Source organism: Chaetodon trifascialis, chromosome 9 (genome assembly GCF_039877785.1).
Source record: "Chaetodon trifascialis isolate fChaTrf1 chromosome 9, fChaTrf1.hap1, whole genome shotgun sequence".
Lineage (NCBI taxonomy): Eukaryota > Metazoa > Chordata > Actinopteri > Chaetodontiformes > Chaetodontidae > Chaetodon > Chaetodon trifascialis.
The window spans coordinates 12,062,004-12,083,237 of NC_092064.1; the positions used below are offsets into that span (position 1 = coordinate 12,062,004).

A 21,234-nucleotide genomic window follows, 5' to 3' on the forward strand; every position below is an offset into this window, starting at 1 on the left:
CATGCTGCATTATACAGGAAGCAAATTGAATATTTATATTCCACAACAGGCAAGTAAGTAACAGCTAATTGCATTTGTAAAGTAAAGGCTGATTTCTTGGAATTGATATGCAACATGTCCGGACATGTACAGTAATTGGCCACTTTTACTGCAGTGCTGAACTTTTGTCCTCTGTGTCTTTGCCTTGGTCCACACACACACACACACACACACACACACACACACACACACACACACACACACACACACACACACACACACACACACACACACACAGAGGCCAGAGGTGGATATGATCATGTACTTTGTGTCAACATGGTCTTTGTCAAATTGATTGATGTTCTTGTTGCAACAATCTTCACAAATTAATTGTGATCTCAAGACATGGTTTAGGCAAGTGAAGACAATATTAGGATTTTTTTGTAGAGTTTAGGCGTGTAAACACAATCCATTAATAATGTATGTAAGGACTGTTATTTTCTTATACAATCCAATCAGCAAAAAGTTTTTCTTTACTGGACTCGTCACCGTTAATATCTCTCTTAAAGATATTAACTCACTGGGATTCAATTTTTTTTCCAGTGTCATGTGGGTGGTTGAGGTACATATATTTGTAAGTGGTCCAGCTTTGGAAAGAGGAGAAATGTATTACATCCTAATATGCAAACTGAATGAGCTTCATTCATTCATTCATTCATTCATTCATTCATTCATGTATTTGTATCCATGAATGATGCATTTATTTTCCAGCGTACCCCCACCATTGCAGACAAAATCAGTAATTTGACATTGAACCATGCTCTCCTCCAGCAGACGGGTTAACAAGACAGCTAAAATTCAGCCAATCCTGAAGCAGCACACTGACGTCATGACATCTGCAGCTCATAGAGATGAAAGCGTCCATAATTAACTTAATGTCGACAGCCTCCACATACACGCAGCTTATTCTACAAACCATCAGTGGTGGAAGAAATACTCAGATCTTTTACTTCAGTAAAAGTAACAAGACCACAGTGTAGAGATACTTTTCAATACTTAAACTCCTACAAGTGAAACTACAAAAGTGTTTGCATCAGAATTCACTTGATGACCTATTTCAGAATAATGTTTTATCATAAGTGTATATATGTGAAGGTTTTATTCTAATGTATTTATATACTATTGGATAAAGTCTTATGTTTAACTTAATTTATTTGTTGATGATGTTTTGTATTGTTAATCTGAATCTACAAAGTAGTGAGTAAAGTAAGTACCTCGAAATTGTACTTCGAGGTAAAAGTACTTGAGTAAATACTTTTCACCACTGCATTACAGGCCACTATGGGTCATGTTTCAGACACAAAGCCTGCTGCTGGTACACTGTGGTCTGTGTAGGCTGTCACTGAGTCAACTTTCTGTCACTGAGGTAGATAAAGAGCTGTGCGTGGGGACCGCAGGGACACCGTGAACGACCATTAGAGGTCCACGGACCATTGTTTGAGCACCGCGCGGCTGTTGCTCAAACTTCAGAACACCAACCGCCATGAACCAGCAAAGCCATCAAATAAACGCCACACGCGCGCACTCAGGCGCGCGCGCACACACACACACGGCGCAGTGACTCCGGTCTTCCTCTTGTGTTTCCACATTTCGTTGTTTTGTTTCGTGTCCACATGGACTCTCCCAGCTGAATGGAAACGCTCTTATTGATCCCAGCGTGCTCGCTGAGCTCAGGCAGCGCCGTGTGACTGGCTCTGTGTGGAACCGGGTCTTTGATGTCGTGCAGACTGATCACAGATCAGATACACGCGCTTCAGATCCATAAAGCCACCCCCTCTCTCCCTCTCTCTCCGCCTTTGATGTGGGCGCTGAGCCTGTCCTCGATCTGCCGCGGCTCCTCTGTGCTGATCTGGGGGCTGGCAGACATGGTGAGCGGACCGGTGCGGGAAACACAGCACCACACCTCTCACCGGTCTGCTTTCGACTGTTAACAAGCTCTACTTTGATCAACAGGCGCCTTTTTAGCAGGTAAGAAGAGCTTTTCAAAACATTTTTTAATCAGTTCTGGACAGTTAAAGCGTCCACGACAAAAGATATGGAACAAACATTTGGTTTATTTCACGGTGCAGGGCTGAACACCAAACCTCCAGACCTACAATGCAGTTTGAGCATGATAAACTATTGTTATTATAATTATTATTATTTTACGCTAATGTCGCATAAAGTCAGGAGTTATCGGCTTCAGTTTCTCCGTCGCTTCACGCTTCGACTGTCCGGACCTGTGGTGATGTTTGCTTGCAGATGTTGCTAACATGGTGACATTATTAAGGGCTTTAAAACATTTGAACGCACTGGTCCTGTGAAGTCTTCCTCCTGTGGAAGCTGTCTGATCTTTAAGCTGACGGCTGGGCTGTCAGCCTCTGATGGAACTTTAATCAAACACCATCAATAACTCTGCTACAGTTTGCACGTGCGGTGAGGTTAGTTTTTAATTGGCGCCCCTCAGCCAATAGTCTACCTGCTTTATTATACATTATATAGATATTTAATCCTTTATAATCCAGTTTGAACCTTTTATTACCCCCTTACTGCTGCAGCTTTAAGGATGGGAATTTCACCTTATTCCACTGTATGATAGTGCCTCATGTTTTTTCTTCTTCTATGTGCTTCTTATAACGCATCATTGGAGCTGTATTAATGTTTCCAATGGCTGGAATATTAAAACCCATGATTCAATGTTTAGTGACTACTGAACTTGCTTGTATTAGTAATAATCCTAACCATTTTGTATTTATTATCTCAGAACACTTGACCTCACCGAACACGTTTTTCTTCTTGAGAAACTACTTGTTGTGTATAACAGAGAAAAACAATATGATAACGTTCAGAAACTCAGCCTTCTGTTGTTTGGACCCTTTTCCAGCTGCAGGCAACGCGGGGCTCATCAAAATGGTCTGGATGTTTCAGCTCACCCTCTCACTTCTGCTCGCAGCGCATGTCATATATTCAACTCTGGTGAGTGAATTTTTCATCGCCGTTTTCATTTAGAGCATGAGCGAGCAGGAGAATGTGTTGTCTCTGATTTGCTACTAATCTGTTATTAAACCGAAATCTATCATTATTACCGCGCGCGTAGCTTCTCTGTTTAAGTCTTGTAAACGTTTATGGAAGACACACTCCACCCACACAGTGAACGAGTCCATCTTCTGCTCCATTTCATTTTATTCTGTTCCACTCTGTTTTACTTGAGTGTGAAGGTTCGTTCTTGACCAATGGGGTAGTAGTCCAACAAAAAAAAAAAAACTAAACTCGAGGTCCACTTCCTAGCTTTTTCTGAAGCTGTCAGCTGCATTTCACACCTTCTCCAACTGAGCAAACCCCAAAGTCTGGAGGGAAGAGTTTGCAAAAAAGTGAAGTGCAGAGGCTGCAGACACAAACCGCTCACATGAACTTAAACTGCACTGCATGTCAGTGTTAAACAGGCAGCTGCTCACACAGAGGTCTATAAACCTCTTACTGCTAACACTGACAATGCTGAGGATCATTTTACCTTTCTACGCTGCCCTGTCCTCATTGTATTTGTTATCTAGTCTCTGGTTTTGGCGAGCCCTGTATTGTTGCTTTTGACTTAGATTCTGCTTCTGCAGCTATGCAGTTTTCCCACAGGGCTCATTAAAGCTCTTTTTATCTCATCCCAACAGTATCAGACTTGTTTTCAAGAAGAGTCCAACTCGAGGGTTGATCCCCTCAAACTATTATAAGAGATTATGATGCATAGCTCGGGATTCAGTCTGCTTTCTCTGCTATGCATGAAAGTGGTGATGAAATGCAGGAATCTAACTGTCACCAAATGACTGTCCCCCTCAGATTCCTGTGAGGGCTGAGGAGGAGACCAGAGAATGCAGAGAGCAGGAGTACAAGGACCGGTTTGGGAACTGCAAACCCTGCAAGCAGTGTGATGCAGGACAGGAGCTATCAAAGGTTGGAAAAAAAACGTTTTGGATTTCTTCTGTTTTTTATCACCTCACTGTGTTCAGTCAGGAGCATTTTCCACTGAGAGGGAAAAGTATTGTCCCTTGTTTATTTAGGAAAAGGAAAGTGTAGTAACACGAGAGATCCGTAACAGGTCGGTTGAATCGACTTCCTTAAACTGAAAAAACAAAAACAAAAAAAAACGTTGGATGGGATTATTCCTGCAGTGGGAAAAAAATCAGTTGAGCTCATGAAAAGAAGCGACATCACTGTTTAGAAAAGTGTGTCTTATCCAGGGAACCAACATTATTTATTACTTCCTCTTTTTCATGCTGAGAACAGCCAAGCTGTTATTAGCTTTTGTAGAACACCGACCCTTCTTTAATCAGTCACACCCATACTTTTGACCTTCTGCAGCTGAATGGCTTCCATTGTTTTTCCCCATTGCACCCTGTCCAACTTATTGTCTTCACTGTTTGAAGCCAGCCATGCCTAAGCTTGCTGCTCTCTCGACTGGGAATACAGTTTTTTCCACCACCTTAGCCACAGGTTTTTGTGTGCTTTGTACAAACAGGCCTCTGTAGTGTCGGCAGAGGCTTTCCTCTGCGGCAGCAGCTATGCGCCTCCCTTTGCAAGTGCAGGCAGTGATGGAAAGGTGACATATTACGCATCAAACGCTTATTAAGAAACATTTTAGTCTTTTGATCCATTCAGTAGCAAATAGCGGTACACCTCATAACCTGTGTCATATGCAGCTTTGAAAAATATTATTACATAAAATAATTTTACCACCCATCACCAAATTTTAAACCATCGGACTGGACCTTGTCGTTGCTCCCAAAGTGACTGACAGCTCATTCAGTGCTTGAACTGCAAAACACAGACTAGCAAGCTCTACAACATCCCATTTATATGATTATCTAGATCTAGAAATAAGATAGGACTCGATGCGAAAGGGATATTTCTGCCATCACAGGTCAATTTTCAGTTTATCTTATATGTTTACATCTTTAACATTAACGTCAGCCTTATTTAAACAAAGTTCTGCAAATACACTGGCTGGTAACCTGACTTTAGGTGCATTTACACTCCACTACATCTTTGAGTGCTGGTGAAAAAAACTCTCACCCTTGACATCTGTTGCACACATGCATTTAAGCCTGGTTGCCTTTAATCTCAGCGCACAGAGACATGCACTCTGTGGTTGGTAATACGCTTCAGTAGTCCTCGTGTTGCTCTGCCAGCTCAACAGGCATGAATGCTGCTAGCCACCCTGGGGTCCTGGTTAATAATTGGCTGCCTCATTCTTTCTCTGAAGGTAGCGGGATGTCGGCTCACAGCGGAGACCTCGGCCTGCACTCAGAGAAAGTTTCCCAGAGGCACAATTTCTGATTTGAACTCTGTGTAACCAAGACAATCTGTCCATACTCTGAAAGGCAGCACTGACTGTTGGGAGCGAAGCAGACTTTTGGAGTCACTCTGTGCAGCTGCCATAGAGATCCCAGAGGAATGTGGCCCAGTTTGCTCTGGAAGTTTGCCTCTGGAAGCCGCTCTTAGGCGGGCTGACAAACATCAATTAGCCCCTTCACACTAACTGTAGCTAAAAGAACCACCCAAACAGAGGAAATGTCCATTAAAACCAGTACTTCTCTTTCAGACATATTTCATTCTAGGTTTCATTCATAGTAAGTTAGTCTCTCGTGTTGTGTCGAGCGTGAAGGAGAAGGGGTGAATTGCTTTCCAGTGCATGCTGGAAAACTGCCAGTGGCAAAAAAGAAACAAAAAAAAAGAGGTAGGAACACAACTTTGATGTGTCAACATCTTGTAGTATGTAGCAAGAGTATAAGATTTCCTTCAGCCACACTCCCAGGGCAAAGGACCTTTGGATGGTACTGGCTAAAGACAGAGACAGTAGTGCAAGAAGTGCATAAGCAGCAGAAGTGGCCAGACATTAGCTACAAGTAGCAAAAAAAAAAAAAAATCAGAGTAAAACAAAAGTAGTAAGGAGTGTGTTTCCTCCCTGACAGGACACGGCTTTAATTAACATGCATTGTTTTCAGCGTTGTTTCGTTACCAGATCATCTGACTGGCTGCCCCCCATGTGATTGCCTCCTAATCTCAGAAATATCTCTGCGTCTGAACATGCTTCAGGTCCCAGCCAGCTCTCCCCTCTCCCACCACCGCTCCTCTCCCCTCCACACTGCTGTTGTGCTTGGCAGTCTCACCCAAACTAGATCAGCAGATAGAACAGGGAAATGGGATGTTAAGCATCTGCTTTCTTTGGACGGCTTTGACGTGAAATCACCTTAAAGTGCACTATGGAAATGGACAAGTAGTATACACATAATCTAGAATGTACCTGCAGAGAAACATGAAAATATTGTCCCTCAGCTGCGAGCAGATGTACGTCAGAGAGTTAACTTGCCTCCTTTTGTTTGTGTGCGCATTTTGCAATCCCCTATCATCTGAAAATCTGCTATTTTCAAGGAGGTTTAACACACTGAATGTGTTCTTCTGTCAGTATTGGTGTCTGTTTTATGGCAGCTACGTGTTGGGAAAGGCTTATACATTGTGTATTCACCTTTTCATACAGTAATAACTTCAGCATCACAGATTACCACTGAACATAGTTCATCTTTCAGCTGCTCTGTCGCTCGCTGAGCGCAGCCTGTCAGCTCTGTTGAGCTTTGTTAGCAGAGATAAAAGAAGACAGAGATCACTCCTTGATGATCTGTGCTGCCTGGATCAGAGGGCCAGAAGTTGGCTGCACTCTCCTTTTGTTTCAGTGCTCTGACCTGCTGTGTCTACGTGGCATCAGCCCCCATCCTGCCAGGCGGCGCCCCACAGGCAGAGCTTGTGCCAGTGCCGGGCTTAGCGGGGGCGAATGGTTCCGGGGCCCCTTCCTTCATGTGGAAGTGGGTCACAGAACCACTGTGAGGTACCCGTCAGTGGCTGGGCCTACAGCATGTTCTACAGAACCAGTTTTAGGGTTATGGTACTTTCCAGCCTCCCCTGACTCAGTTTGAGCTTTATTCCCCTCAGACAGGCCAGATCTTGGCTTGCAAAAGTGGGCGGCCGAGTCTTCTTTAGTCCTCTTTCCCCTCTTTATCACTCATCAGCCACCCCCTCTCTCTTTCTCACTCTTTCTCCTTCCCTTCCTATGTCCCCCCCACCACCTCCACTGTTCCCTGCCCTGCTGGAGAGCAAGGCCTTATATGGAGAGTTCATAACAACAGCTGCAAAAGTCCAGCCCTCGCTGGTCCACCTCGGGCCCAGGCGTGGCCCAAGGGTTCAATGTCAGGCTCACATGTGTTTGGCTGGAAGGACTGAAATCCTCATCTTCTGTCCCGACTCTGCGCTGCCATCACACCATCACATCTTCGCCCCTCACCTCCCCTTTTCATTTCTCGCCAGCCTGCTTCCCCACCCCCCATATCAGACTCTTGTGCCCACATTCCGGCAGGACTGCATGCCCGGGCGGTGAAATGGGACACGGGCGAGGAGAGAAGAGAGCAGAGAAGCCGTGTTTGAAGCTGGCCTTCACTTTAATGATATATGAGCACCCCCTATGACCACCACCACCATCCTGTCTATCCCCCTGGCTTTGGATTGAAGTGTGGCAATACTGGACAGGAGGGCAGCTGTTATGGAGCTGATAATGAATGATCAATGTATGATGTCAGCCCTGCAGGGTCTTTTCACTCAGTGTGCTGTACAGTCATATCAGCTGTCATGTAAATGTCAGTTTGTCATTGAGGTCACCAGTCTTTCAACATCATTTTTAGGCCTGTGACAGAGAAGCAATTAGGATAGAGACAAAACAAGAGTAACACTGGCAGAGGGAAATGAACAGCTGGAGTCATAATCAAAATTATTAATACATCCGTGGTTAATTCAGTGTTGAGTTTGGGTTCCTCACACCAGAAATGTTGAATTTAGCTTCTAAACTAGGGCAGACTTTTGTGTTTCTACATTGCCAGTTGCTGTATAGAACAGGAAAGCAGTGTTAAATCTGAAATACAGTTAATCTGCCAACCAAACAAGATACATATTTGATCTTTCTTCTATATTTTTAACCACAGAACACCGTGTGTATATGTCTTACATTTCATGTTCTTCTAAAAAAATATCTTTTATAATTTAAATTTGGCTTGGTTCAGGTGAAAAAAACCCTCTGAAGGTGGCTCAGTATGAGATCACTCACACAGTAGCAGGAAGCTGTGCTTTTAAAATGCACTTTCAATTGTTGAACACAAAAAGTATTCATCTTATTTTCTCCATATACCTCTCCATAATCCTTGCCCCCTTCCTGAAGCGTTTCCTTTGCTTGCTGGCCTCTCAATCAACGGGACACTCACTGAGTCTACTTGGAGAGGCAGTCGCACAAAAACACAGCAATAAACTTGCAATAATACAACAGTGGGTGTCCCCCAGGTTCTTTATTATTCAAATGCCTGGCCTTTCTGGGTCTTGCAGCGGAAGGCTGCTCATTCATACTGAGAGAGTCAGGGAGATTATTGCCAGTGTAAGATGGACTCGCAAAAGAAGCAAGCCATTGTTCTCCTCTGATCCCGCAAGCCAAGATCATTCTTTAATTCCAGACCCCCGGTAGTCCACATTCAAGCCCCCTTTTCACCAGCTGCACATCTCCCTAAACCGCCGACCCCACCTCTTACCCGGTGTATTTCTCCCATTAATCCCCACAGGAATGTGGCTTTGGTTATGGAGAGGATGCCCGGTGCGTGCCCTGCCGGAGCAGCCGCTTCAAAGAGGACCGGAGCCTGCAGAAGTGCAAGCCCTGCCTGGACTGTGGACTCATCAACCGCTTCCAGAAGGGCAACTGTTCCACCACGAGCAACGCCGTGTGTGGCGACTGTCTGCCGGGGTGAGAAGACGCACATATTTCCACCACACAGTCGTGTTACTGATTAAAATGGATTTTTCACAATAGTAGTCACACCAGTCTCATTGATACGTCACAGTATGAACTCTGTTTGCTGCTCCTGTGTTAAAACATGAATTTTTTTGTCTTCAACAGATATTACAGGAAGACAAAATTAAGTGGTTTCCAAGACATGGAGTGCATACCCTGTGGGGACCCTCCACCTCCGTATGAGCCTCACTGTAAGCACCTTTCCTTTCTTTTACCTCTTCTAACAGTTGGCCTAACATCAGTGGCGATTCTGTTAAATGCTCCCATGAATGCAGGCTATTCATCCCAGCCCACAATAGGTGATGTTTTAAGATGAAACAACAGGGATACAATAGTCTAAAAGCAAACACCACCAGCTACAGCACACTATTGAACTCCTAGCCAAATCCTGCTCGAACCAAAACTCAGGCTGCAGTGCCACAACAAAGCCTGTACACACATAACATGCCAGCACAAGGTGCTCGGAGTAACCAGAACCACAGCCTTTAAAGGGTGGAGCGAGCCATAGTTCATTCACTAAGTCTCGCTGAGCCGAGCGGCTATGCTATATGTGCAAATAAATGCTTGGATTTACAAGCTGAGCAGTTGAAAAGCTGAAATGGATACCGCTAACATAATGCTGGATTTGCCAACACTGGATTATATTAGCTCAGAACATGTCACTCATTTTTAGCACTCAATTTGGATTAAATGAGCAAACTTCCTCGAACAAAACCTCCATTGATATTTGGAGACAAAAACGTGCCTCCATAGAATTTTTAAAAAATGGCCGCACTCCTTTACGTGGCTTTGTTTCAGCACCAGGGTAAACACGGCAGGGAGGGCGCTCAACTAGCACAATTTATTACCTTTTGTGCAGATCCGTCATGCGAAAAGCAGACAGGAGGTGTGTTACAGTATGTTCACAAAGCACGGCTCGTATTCCAGTAGGCTACAGATCCAATTAACTTCTGTCTCCTGGCCATTAGAAGTAGTTAAGTTCAACCTTATGATTTCAGGTTTCCACATAAAACCAACAGGCGAGTGAACTTATACCTTTGGTAATTGAGTGTGACTTCCTGATGGCAGAGGAGGCTGCAGCTGTTTTTAGAGGAGGGTTTTGGCAGCGTGAGCATCAGAGCAGTCCCAGCCAGGGTTAGCAGCCCTGTGTTAAGTAAATGGAGACAGTTCTGGGGTTAAGTTAAAAAAAACATGTTTGTTTTATGCTCACAGGCCCCGAAATGTAAAGAATCGTGGTTTCATCAGAGCATCCGCTGTTGGAGTGTCTTGATTTAAGCAAATATGTTGTCGCAAGCAGTGTTACTGTTTGTGAAACGAACGCTGGCTTTGGGACAACTGGCCTCCCTCTGTCTGCTCATTTGTCCATCTGCGCTGCTTCCCGTTTTGATACTGGAGGAGGCCTGCGAAACAAAATGGCCATTGTGTCTGAGAGCATAGCTGCTCGTTCGCTTCCACGGGGACTCTCAGCGGAGCATTTCCAAATGTTTGAAAGTCTCGCTCCCTCCCTCCAGTGTTATCTTGAGGAGGGTGGTGAAAACTTAAAGGGCAGATCATTCTAATAGGCCGCACTGGCCCGGGGCAATGGTGCAGCTGTGCAGGGGAAGCAGTCTCCGTCTGGGTGGACTGTAAATCTTAAAGCACCCCTCCTTTCTTCTCCTCCCTTTCCCCCCGGTGGCTTTGTGGGGCCGAGTAAAAACGAGATTGTGTTTTATGGATTCCTTCAGCCTCTTTAATGTGTTTCATCTGCTGGAGTTTCTCACTGTCATGGTAGATCTCGCAGAGCCGACCGGACCACGCTAACACACACAGACAGATACATGCATGTACTCACACACGTGGAAAGAATCCTACCTGCTCTTTTTAGCTTATCTCCGTATCGCTTTGCTGTTTCCAACTGGACTTACTCAAAGTCAGATGGGAATTTAGGCTGTCTTTGTTCAGTGGAAGGTGGCGGGGGTTTGAAATGCAGCCATGAAACATCGCTGCTCTTTGATGTTTCAGGCAGGATGTTCCACCTTTCACCAATAGTTTGAAGAAATGGGGCAAATAGCTGCCACTTATCATTTTTACATGCTACTGACCTCATGATGAGGACGATCCAGAGGAAACATGAACCAACAAGCCTCTGTCCCTGCTGCTAACCTCAACACTCCATCTTATAACATGGTATGCTCGCTGACTTCAAAGCTTCGTGCAGTCAGTCTTCACCACAGAGCGCACAAAATACACCAGGCTGGCAAAGGTGAGGGGAAACATTCCGAACTCCAGCTGCCCGCCAGCAAATCAAACCGACCGTCAGACTCCTGTTCACAGTGCCACTCACATGTCAGCAGCTGGAATGATCCGTTTATCCTCACTGCTGTCTTAATCAAGTCATCATGCAATTATCAAACCACAGCCTCGCAGCCTAATGATGCTTGGTGTTGCCACATTACAAGTAGTGATGATTATGAGGTGCTTTAAAACAAACACAACACCATGGGTGTCACCCTTTTGGATGTTATAAATCATTTCAGCAGACATATACAGCTTCAGTTTCAAAGAAAGCAAGAAAAGGTGATTCAATATGTTGTCTATCTACAGCTCCTTTAATAACGCTCCCTGAAGAAAGGTGTTTTTGTGCAGAATATTTGCATCTGGAGAAGCTTTTCCAGAGCAGATGCTCTCAGACTGGCGGGAACAAGGGAGTCGTGATCACAAACAGATAATAAGATGCACATAAACTCAAACATTACATATTCTGCCTTAAATGGCATCAAATCAACAAGGTGTCTGAGCCAGAGCGAACGGATTAAGTCCCTTGTTTATGTGCAGTGTTCCCTGAATTACATGTGTTTTTGAATGTGTTCAGAAGTTGCTCATGTTAGTCAGACAAGCTAGTTACAGCGCTGTAGAGCTGACTGCAGACACCAGTGAAGAGCGTGTTCCTGGAGGGACTCAGAGGTTCACTTATCGCATGCAGTCGTCTCCTCACCGTGAGCTCAGTCCTCCTGAAGAGCCTCTTAAAAGAGCACAGACCAACGGCAAAGATCCATCTGAGGTGTAAAGAAGAGCTCCTTTTATTTCAAGTACGTGGCTTTGCATAAAGTCAACAGGCGGGGAGTCTATGAAAGGCTGCGGTTTATTGGTCGGGTTTGCGCGGAGATAATATCGGCAGGTGAGGTCTCTTCAATGGAGCAGTGTTTATCTGCGTTCGCTGCAGCTGCTGGGCCTCTGATAACAGGCTGCCTTTGTGCTGCGGGCCAGATGATGCTCACCTTGAATGAGTCCAATTCGATCTTGACAGCGCCGACCAAATGTAAACACGATGGTCAATACGCTTCAGTTTAAGTGTGTGAAGATTATTATGGCGTTCCCTGCTCTGAAAACTCATTGTGAGTCTCAAACATGAATACAAATCATGGAGGTGTGTCATGTGAGAGACACGACACCATATTTTTCTATCCAGTTTATTGTTGTTTTAATTTACAAATGTTCATTCCTGTTAAAAACTTAGCAGCCTCATTGCACTTGGAGCTTTTTAATAGAAATACTCCTCTATAAATTATTTAGAACAGCTGTAGTGACTTAGGCTGTCTTGTTGTTGGCAGCTGGAGCAGTTTTTTAAGATCTGAAATGTAGCAGTTTCTTTTATTAACGAGCAATATGTTTTTGGCATTATGTGCTTTTCTGTGCTTGTATCCTTTATTGTGCCCTCTGGGTCAAACTAAGTGTGGAAGCGCTGCTTTGAGGATTTTTTTTTTTTTTTTTTTTATCTTTTCTTTCCCCTCAGAAGGAATGTTAAAATACCCTTATCCCCCGTCTGACTGAATAAAAAACTGCCAAAGCTAAAGTAATGTTTACATTGCATAACAAAGAGCTCTTGGAAGTGAAAAGGTTCAAACCAGTTCCCTTTATGATTAATGTGCTGAAAAGCAAACAGCAGGCCTGGCTGAAAAAGATTTTCTCAAACAAAAACTCATTCATTATATTGGCTATTTCTTTTCTTCCCATGTGTTGTGAAGCCGTCTCGCAGTGTCACAGCAGCGCACTCCTACTGTTGCCCGACCCATGCCCTCTCTATCACACATGCATTGATCAGGAAAATTGTGTTTGATCACCGATAATGATCAGAGGCGATTATGCTAAGCCTTATGTACCTAGCCTCAGAGAGAAATGCCAGTCACTTTGAGAATCCAGGCGTGCTACTGTTTGCTCTCCAATCCCTGTTAAAGCTACACTCAGAGGCTGTCATGTGAGGACGTGCAGCTCCCACGCTGATGTAACGCAGCTCCCTGATCTTTCAGTTATCGCACAGGATGTCTGGAAAGTCACCGTGTCTTTGTATACAATTTGTGTGTGATGAACAGCTGCAGAGGATCACTAATGTGCTGCTGCAGATGTTTAGAGCTCAATAACTCCCGAGTAAATCCAGAAAGCCGCGCGATTTGTTCATGTCACGGTTCAGTCTCAAGCTGTAGTCAGAAATAGAAGGACTTGGTGCTCACTCGGACGATCCCAGACAAGTGGAGTTGTTTTCGTTGGAAATTTCACGTCACCTATTAGAGACCGTCGAGTAATTAGACACACCAGTGATTCTCCCGAACGCTGAGTGATGTCTCCTCCGCTGGAATGTGAGGGATTCATCTGAATGGTATTTTCCCCCTCAGAGTATGTTTCACTGCATTACTGTGATGGTGTTACTATGTTAAAGGTTAGAGGATTTAGCGGGATCTATTGGCAATAATGGAATCTAATATTCATAAGTTTTCCCTCATTTGTACCTGAAGATATAAAGTGTGTTTTCAATCCAGAACGGACAAACCAAACTGGCTCTAGAGAGCGACTTTCTGGTTTTTCACGGTTTTAGAGGCCACTGTAGGGAAGGGTGAGGCGAGGGATGTTCTGTTGGTTGCAATCTGCAACCTCACCACTAAAGGCCTAAATCCTACACACTGGTCCTTTAAAGCACCAATAGTTTTTTCAATGGAGGCCAAATACCGAGCTAAAAGAGAGAATATTGGGCTTACATTTATCAGGTGGACTTACATATGACTCCACATGAACGCTTAAGGTGCGCAATGGCTGCTAGACATGTTGTCATCAGGCAAGTAATGCAGCTTTAGACAGGATCAGAAAATGTGAATAACTCATACTTGTCTTTTTTCTTTTTTAAAAAACATGTGAGAGTAATTGAAAGCACCAGTTATTTTGAATTTCGCTGCTCTCTTGTTTACATGTGGATCGGGTATTGTGCCTTTATCTCTGATGAGCGCTTGAAAGGATAATTACGTGTAGCCGAAGCCAGATTTTTCACACCAGAGTGCCAGGACATCTGTCTTACGTTGTGATGTCTCGCGTTAAGCCGTATTAAACCCTGATGTTCTGTATTTGTGAGAACTTGTGTAACGTTGAGCAGCGTTCTCGAGGCCAAATGTGTTTATGTGAGAATGTGAAGGGGTCCTGAAGGCGGGGCGCATGGTGACATCACGCTTCCCCTCGGGCAGGAGGAGAGCTGTTTCACAGCAGCTTAATCGTGAAATCTGTGCATGTGCACACAGCTCAACCCCACACACACAAGTGAAAAAAATGACATCCTATGTCTTTGGTTGGTCCCTATGCTGAAGGACAGAAGGAAGGAAGCTTTGAAGCTCCTTTCCTTCGCATCATTTCACTCAGTTGGGAACACACTCGTATCCGATCTGGTTCAAAAGCCTGACCAGCATGTCTGCCTCCTGATTTCTGGGCTGAGTGATTAGCATGTGAGCGAGCCTTGGGGCGAGTGGGGGGTGAAATGTCTGTAAATCATCTTCTGGGGGGAAGGAGACAGAGGCAGATAAAGAGAGAATCCACCACAGGCACTTTGTCTTTGAACTCCTCTGCTTATTTCATTAGACTTCAGCAAAGAGATCACTAGCTCAAGGCGAAAAGGGATAAATTGTCTCACATTACCTGATTCTGATTGGCTGAGGAGTGTCGGGTAGTATGAAGTAACTGCGCATGTGCTATCTCCTGTCTTTTTCACAACCGCTATTCATGAGAGATACATTGAGGTACATGGCTTAAAACTCTCAATTTAGGTTTACTCTGGTCTAATATGTTAAAGCCACTCATTACCTAAATATTCGCAGTCATGTGGTCAATCAAAGAATCATTGGCATTGTTCATCTATAATAAACATTCCTCTCCTGTGCCTTCTCACAGGCAGCGGGCGAGTGAACCTGGTGCCGCTGCCTGCGGTGGTGACCAGCCCGCGGGACATGGCCCTGGCCGCGGTCATCTGCAGCGCTCTGGCCACCGTGCTGCTGGCCCTGCTGGTCCTCTGTGTCATCTACTGCAAGAGACAGCTGCTGGAGAAGAAGCCCAGCGGTGAGTATCTGCACTTCACCTTTTCAGTGTGTGTCTGAAATCAGGACAGGTGCATTCAATAGATGCAGAGAAAGCAGAGCGTGGTAATAAGAGCCGGAGCTTTAGGGGCATCTTTGAAGCATTTCACTAATGAGTGGTGCATTGGTGCAATGTTTGCAGTCCAGACCAGCCTAAAGTTAGGCTCACATTTTAATGATAGAAAGACTTTTCATGCACCACTGCAACTGCTTTCTACGGAGGCAGCATGTTTTTCACAAGCCGGGGGTTGCATGTGGTTCTATGCAGCGAGCGTTGAACTTTGAACCCCCCTCCAGGTGCAGGCATTTCAACTCACAGCCAATGAATCTCCAGTACATTTTGTTCTCTCATCAAGAAGCTCGTGCTTTACCACGTACTCCCCAACATTCAGTCATCAGACATGCATGTGTGTTACTCGTCTTTTTTCATTTGCCACTGCACTGCAGAGGTTACAACACTGACCTTTTAATGCATCAGTGTTTGTGAGTGGCACTGATGCATCCCTTCATAAGTTAAAGAGCACATACATTCGGATGAGTATGACTTCATGGGTCTTTTGTTAACTACACAAACACGGAGCCAGTTCATCTGTCAGTCGTGATCTCCAGTGTTAAGCCTTATTAAACCCCGATGTTGCATATTTGTGGGAACTTGTATAATGAGGAGCATTCTCGGGGCCAAAAGTGTTGGAGTATGTGAAACATCCCGAGGCAAAGAATCAATGACATCACGTTACCCCGGTAAGCTCGTCTGAAACAAAGAGTGTGGTACAAGTTACCAAGGCGTTACCAGCTCAGTGTTTTTCTCACTGTGACAGTGTGAAGCGAAATATTCTGCCAATAGTTTCACTCAGCACAAACACGCACCCCACCCTTCACCCAAGCTGCTACAAAATGCTAACACAGTTGTTTTTGAAATTATACAAAGGAATTTTAATCGGCCTCATGGACCCGAGGGTTGTTTGGCATTTCCCAACACATAAAGAGAGCATGTAAATTCAGTCAGATAAACATCACAACCCGAGCTGCGAGGACTTCACCTGACAGCAGCAATTACACACACACACACACACACACACACACACACACACACACACACACACACACACACACACACACACACACAAACTCCAACAAACAAACTCCAGACTGGACTCTGTTGTTATTTTTAATAGGAAAGAAGCATTTTTCTATGAAATTAATAAGGAATTCTTTTATAAACAACTTCATAGATGGTTAATACATCTTTCAGTAATGCTTTATAAGCCATTAATAGAACCAAAGTGTGTGTTGCCAGCGTGTGAAAATTTTCTTGGCTGCTGTTTATCCCTTTTGTTTGGCAATAAAGAAATCCATCCAGGTAATTTCACAACCTGGCAACCCAAAGCTGTTCTTTTTAATGGCTTCTGGCTGATCTATGGAGCATTAGTAAACAAATTATTAACCATTAATTTCTTCGATAATATCTTGTTATTATTAAGGTGGCACCAGTAGAATGTCTCTGCTGCACTGGGCCGTGGTTGTTGTGTGTATATCAGTGGTTGATTGTCTCCAACATGTGTCCTCAGCGGCCTCACTCAGGTCCCAGGATTGTCCCTACAGTGGAGCAGAGCTGTCCTGCCTGGACCCACGCTGGCTCCACGACTTCCCCCAGAGGCCCTGCTGCCAGTGCCACCTGGGCCCCGGACACACTTGTGGTAGGTTGTGCTTCAGACTAAAGAGATTTTATACGACAGCCGAGTTTTGTATCAAACCACCGATGACTGTAAGGAAAGTATTGTGTTCCAACTTCAGTGATGGACCATAGAGTGACCACAGAGTGGTGTGTGTCTATGTGTGTGTGTGATTTTCAGGTCCAGTCCACCTGATCCCATCTCTGTGCTGTGATGAGAGCTGCAGTCTGGGTCACAGCCACGACAACAGTCCCTTCCAGTCCCAGATGAGCCTCAGTGACGGGTGAGGATCGTTGACGAGGACGAACAGGCATTTTTAATTCCCAAGAATTTTAGGCAACACTTTATATTATAAAGTAAATATAGGTAAATATATTCACCATTAACTATTGGTTTATTAGCATTAATGTTAAAACATATTGGCTTGCTATAAAACACTTATCAGTGCCTTTTTCTGCATGACCATATTCTACAACTACTACGTCATTCACAAAGAGATTTCCCTCAGTAACCTCCTAATTACTGCTTATTTATAGCAATGAAACTGTTGTACATGAATTACAATCTTAACAACCTAATGCTAACCCTTAATAACCCTAACCCCCAGAGTAAGGCATTAATAAGTGCTTTATAATGACTAATAAAGAGCCAATAAGCTACTAATATCCATGTTAATAAGCAGCTAGTTAATGGCGAATATGTTCACCTTAATATAAAGTGTTGCCTCTATTTTTCTTCCCTTTTAAAGAATATCCGACCTCTGCATATTGCATGTACTACATTACCACTGAACACGACACAGTGTTCGGTGAACACCGTGACTGCAAACATTTTTCAGCCCAGAGAGGAAATGACTATAAAACTCGACAATGTTGGCACAGAGATGTTTGCTGACTGCCCTGAACCTTTACAGCTACACTCAACATCAACCACTCAACAAACAAAATAAAATTACGGTTATATGCACAACTGCATGTCTTTGCAGTGAAATTATGTTACATGTGGCTCGACATGTAGACGATGGTTATGGACCATACTTCAGTGTGAACTTCACATAACGTCATTCTCCATCAGCTAGTGCTTGGTAGGTACGCCAGCGGCAAACCTGGGAGCAGCAGGCAGCTAAACCCATAACAGCTCTGTTGCTGTAGACATAATTTCATGTGGTTAATTAAACTCTTTGATGCTCTGACAACAAAGGCACTTCACATAGAAATGAAAGGCCACAGGGTGTGGCTGTGAACATTCATGGTGATAACAGCTGGCTTTATTCGGCTCCCCAGAAACACAAACCAGGATGAGGAGGGCGCCCCGACGCAGCTGGGAGGACGACCAGAGTCTGTTTGCAAAGAGGACGGTGGGATGAGAGGGGCTTCACAGCCTGCAGAGGGTTTGGGGCTGCCGCAGTGCAACGCCGAGCCTGCAGGGAGGCCGGAGGTAGACGAAGAGGACGAGGATGATGAGGAGGAAGAAGGGTGCAGATCAAGGGAGAATTCACCTGAGAGGGTCAGGCAGAGCTACAGTGACACTGTGACAGATGCACTCCTTCCCAAACAGCACTCCTCTGCTCAGGAAGGTGAGCTGACACATTGCTAAACTCCATAAACCAATAGATTATTTTCCACGATTTTCATTTTCGAGACGCAAAACTGTGCACGTATTTCTACTGAGGCCCCTATGGATTGCTTATCATGTCCCTGGATGTGCGTCAGTCTTCCTCATGCATGTTTCGAAAGGTGTGTTAGGACACTCCCCTGGGATTTCAGATGAGTTGCCTCAAAGCAAACTGCTAAACGCTCCGCTGATTCTTAGGAGTGTCAAACAAAGAGGGAGGTATGCAAGAGCAAACTACAAAGAATGAACCGAAAACACAAATGAAATACACACGACGCTACTGGAGTTACCAATTTCATCAGACGTTAACAGATTAAATCAGAGAGCATTCAAACTGCTGCATGTAGTTTTCCTGCGACCATTGTTTCGTAACACATCGGGCTCCTCTTGGGACGTTGCTGTGCGTGTGTGTCCATGAAGAGCAGCTGGTAAAAGAAGCCGAGAGCTCTTTGATGTAGACAAGACTATCCTGTTTTATGTCGGCCCCTGGCTGGCTCCGGGTAGATCCGTTACTAATCACTGCGTGTCTGTGTTCCTCTTCCTGCTCTCTTTCCAGGATGACATGGATTTCTTTGGCTCGTGTTCCAACCTTGAACCACCCCGAACTCAACAACAGCCGCGGCCAGATCCCATATCAGATTACTCTCTAACCCCTCCACCCCACACACACACACACACACACACACGCACACACACACAGACGAGCAGCAGCCACTCTCAAGTGTGGTCGCACCGCCTCTTTGAAATGCCTGCCGCTGACCTCGGAGCCCCTCGTCAAAGGGTCCAAACAGAATATGTACATACATGCAAACAAAAGCACTGCTGAGGAAAAGCAAAGCACGAGGGCAACGGCATACACACACACACACACACACGCACACGCACACACACATACATAATGTGAACTCGCTGGCCCAGAAGGTGAAACTGAATGAAGTTCAAAGGTCGAGGAGTATTGACTTGATACCGCGGAGCAAAGTGAATCAAAATGAGCCTCTGCGCCGCCTTGAGAATGTCTTGCATCTTCACATGTAGGAGAACATAAAGTGTACCGCTCATCTAGCAGCTGGTGTTATGAAGCTTTTGTGTGTAAAAGTTGTAAAATTAGAGGTGTGAAGAAAAGTGTCAAACGTGATTGTGTTGCACATTGAAGACAATCTTGATAATATGGAACAAGTTAAGACGAGGAATGTTTAAAGTGATAACTGTGCTGTAGATACTGTAAAATATTAAATAGGTCAATATTTTTGTAACATAGACATGACTGATAATATGTTTGCTTTTCTGCCCCCAGTTATAGTGTTGATGGTTGTGAATGGTCACTTCCACATTTTTTTTCTTTGTAAATAAACCACTTGAACAAGTTTCCGAACTTACTGACACGCATATTCATTCAGTTCATTAAATCAAGCCATTTATGAATGCTCCTCCACAGGCACTCATGTATAAACGATGTTTTGCACTCGGCTGACATATCCTGGCTGTCTCAATTTGGGTTTTAGCTCCAAAAATGTTGAATCCTACATTTCCCATGATTCAACTCTTGACACAATTACTCAACAAACTTAATAAATTTCCAATGATTTTGGTAACTTTATCAAATCTCTCAGTGCCACAAAACCGCAAGAGTCAGACAAAACATGCATTTTATCAACACTAAACTGTGATTGGAAGTTTTCCATTTTTCACATTTTATGGACAAACATCGATTTTTCGGAAAAAATCTGAAAACATTAATCAATACTGAAAATAATCGTTATTTGCAGCCCTGCAGCTTTTATGGTTGGACCCTCCCTGCCTCCTGAACAGCCATGTTTTTTAAACAGAGGTGTTTTTGCTGTTTAGCTTAGCCTCACAGATACAAATTGGGTGGACAAAATAATAGGAACACCTGTCAGTATATCTGTTTTCCACAGGCTGACTGTTTATTGTGATGTGTGAAACTGATAGAGAGCCCCTTTAAGTGTAATGAATCTCTACGAACACTTTCTAAATTCAACTGAAGTGCAGCCACAGTCTGTGCTGATCTAAACATGCCTCAGGTTCAACTGGAAATAAACCAGGAACGTTAAAAAACACCTGAAATGACAGTATGTATCATGTTGGAGACTGTGTTGCAGCCCCTGTGTGGTTCAAGCCACCCAGCTCGCTGTCTCTCTCTCCGATGGCGTGTTCACACATTCAATAACTGTGCAAAGCTGCTCCTCGCTGCCTGCCTCGGGTCTCGTATCGGAGCTGGACATGCAAGGACATTGTTGCTGGGAGCAGCTGCTCGCATCTGTTGAAACACACAGTCTGTGGAGCAGATTGTATGAACTGTGAAAAACGCCTTTAGAAACCAAACTGCAAGAGGCTCTGCTTTAATGTGATGTTTGAGCAGCTTTGGCACAGTGTGAAGTAAAAAGTACTGATTTTTTTAAATAGTAAATACTAACTTTCCATATTAATACAGCTGACTTATGGTTCTACACTCTGCTACAACAGCTAAGATGATGTATATCAAATTATATGACCACAGTGACTGAAATCTCTCGACACAAAGTGCTGGATTTCTCCCTCTGACCTCCTCCTCCTCCTTCCCCCTCAAAGCTCCTGACAGACAAAACAGATGGAGCGGTATTAATTTAAAGCCTAAACAATGACCACATGACAGGAAGAGCAGATTAAGTATTCTTCCTCATGCTGATTTGATCAGGAA

General features: G+C 44.3%; 1 protein-coding gene across 1 annotated transcript; it reads left to right on the plus strand.

Moving 5' to 3' along the window:
- Positions 1-1,552: 1,552 nt before the first annotated feature.
- On the plus strand, positions 1,553-19,913 carry LOC139336961 (tumor necrosis factor receptor superfamily member 19-like). Its single transcript, XM_070971290.1, has 10 exons — positions 1,553-2,007; positions 2,903-2,994; positions 3,847-3,960; positions 8,658-8,836; positions 8,990-9,075; positions 15,068-15,232; positions 16,818-16,946; positions 17,103-17,205; positions 18,206-18,498; positions 19,093-19,913. Exons 2-10 carry the CDS (start codon positions 2,929-2,931, stop codon positions 19,095-19,097), a joined length of 1,140 nt encoding a protein of 379 aa, XP_070827391.1. The 5' UTR covers positions 1,553-2,007; positions 2,903-2,928; the 3' UTR covers positions 19,098-19,913.
- Positions 19,914-21,234: the final 1,321 nt, after the last annotated feature.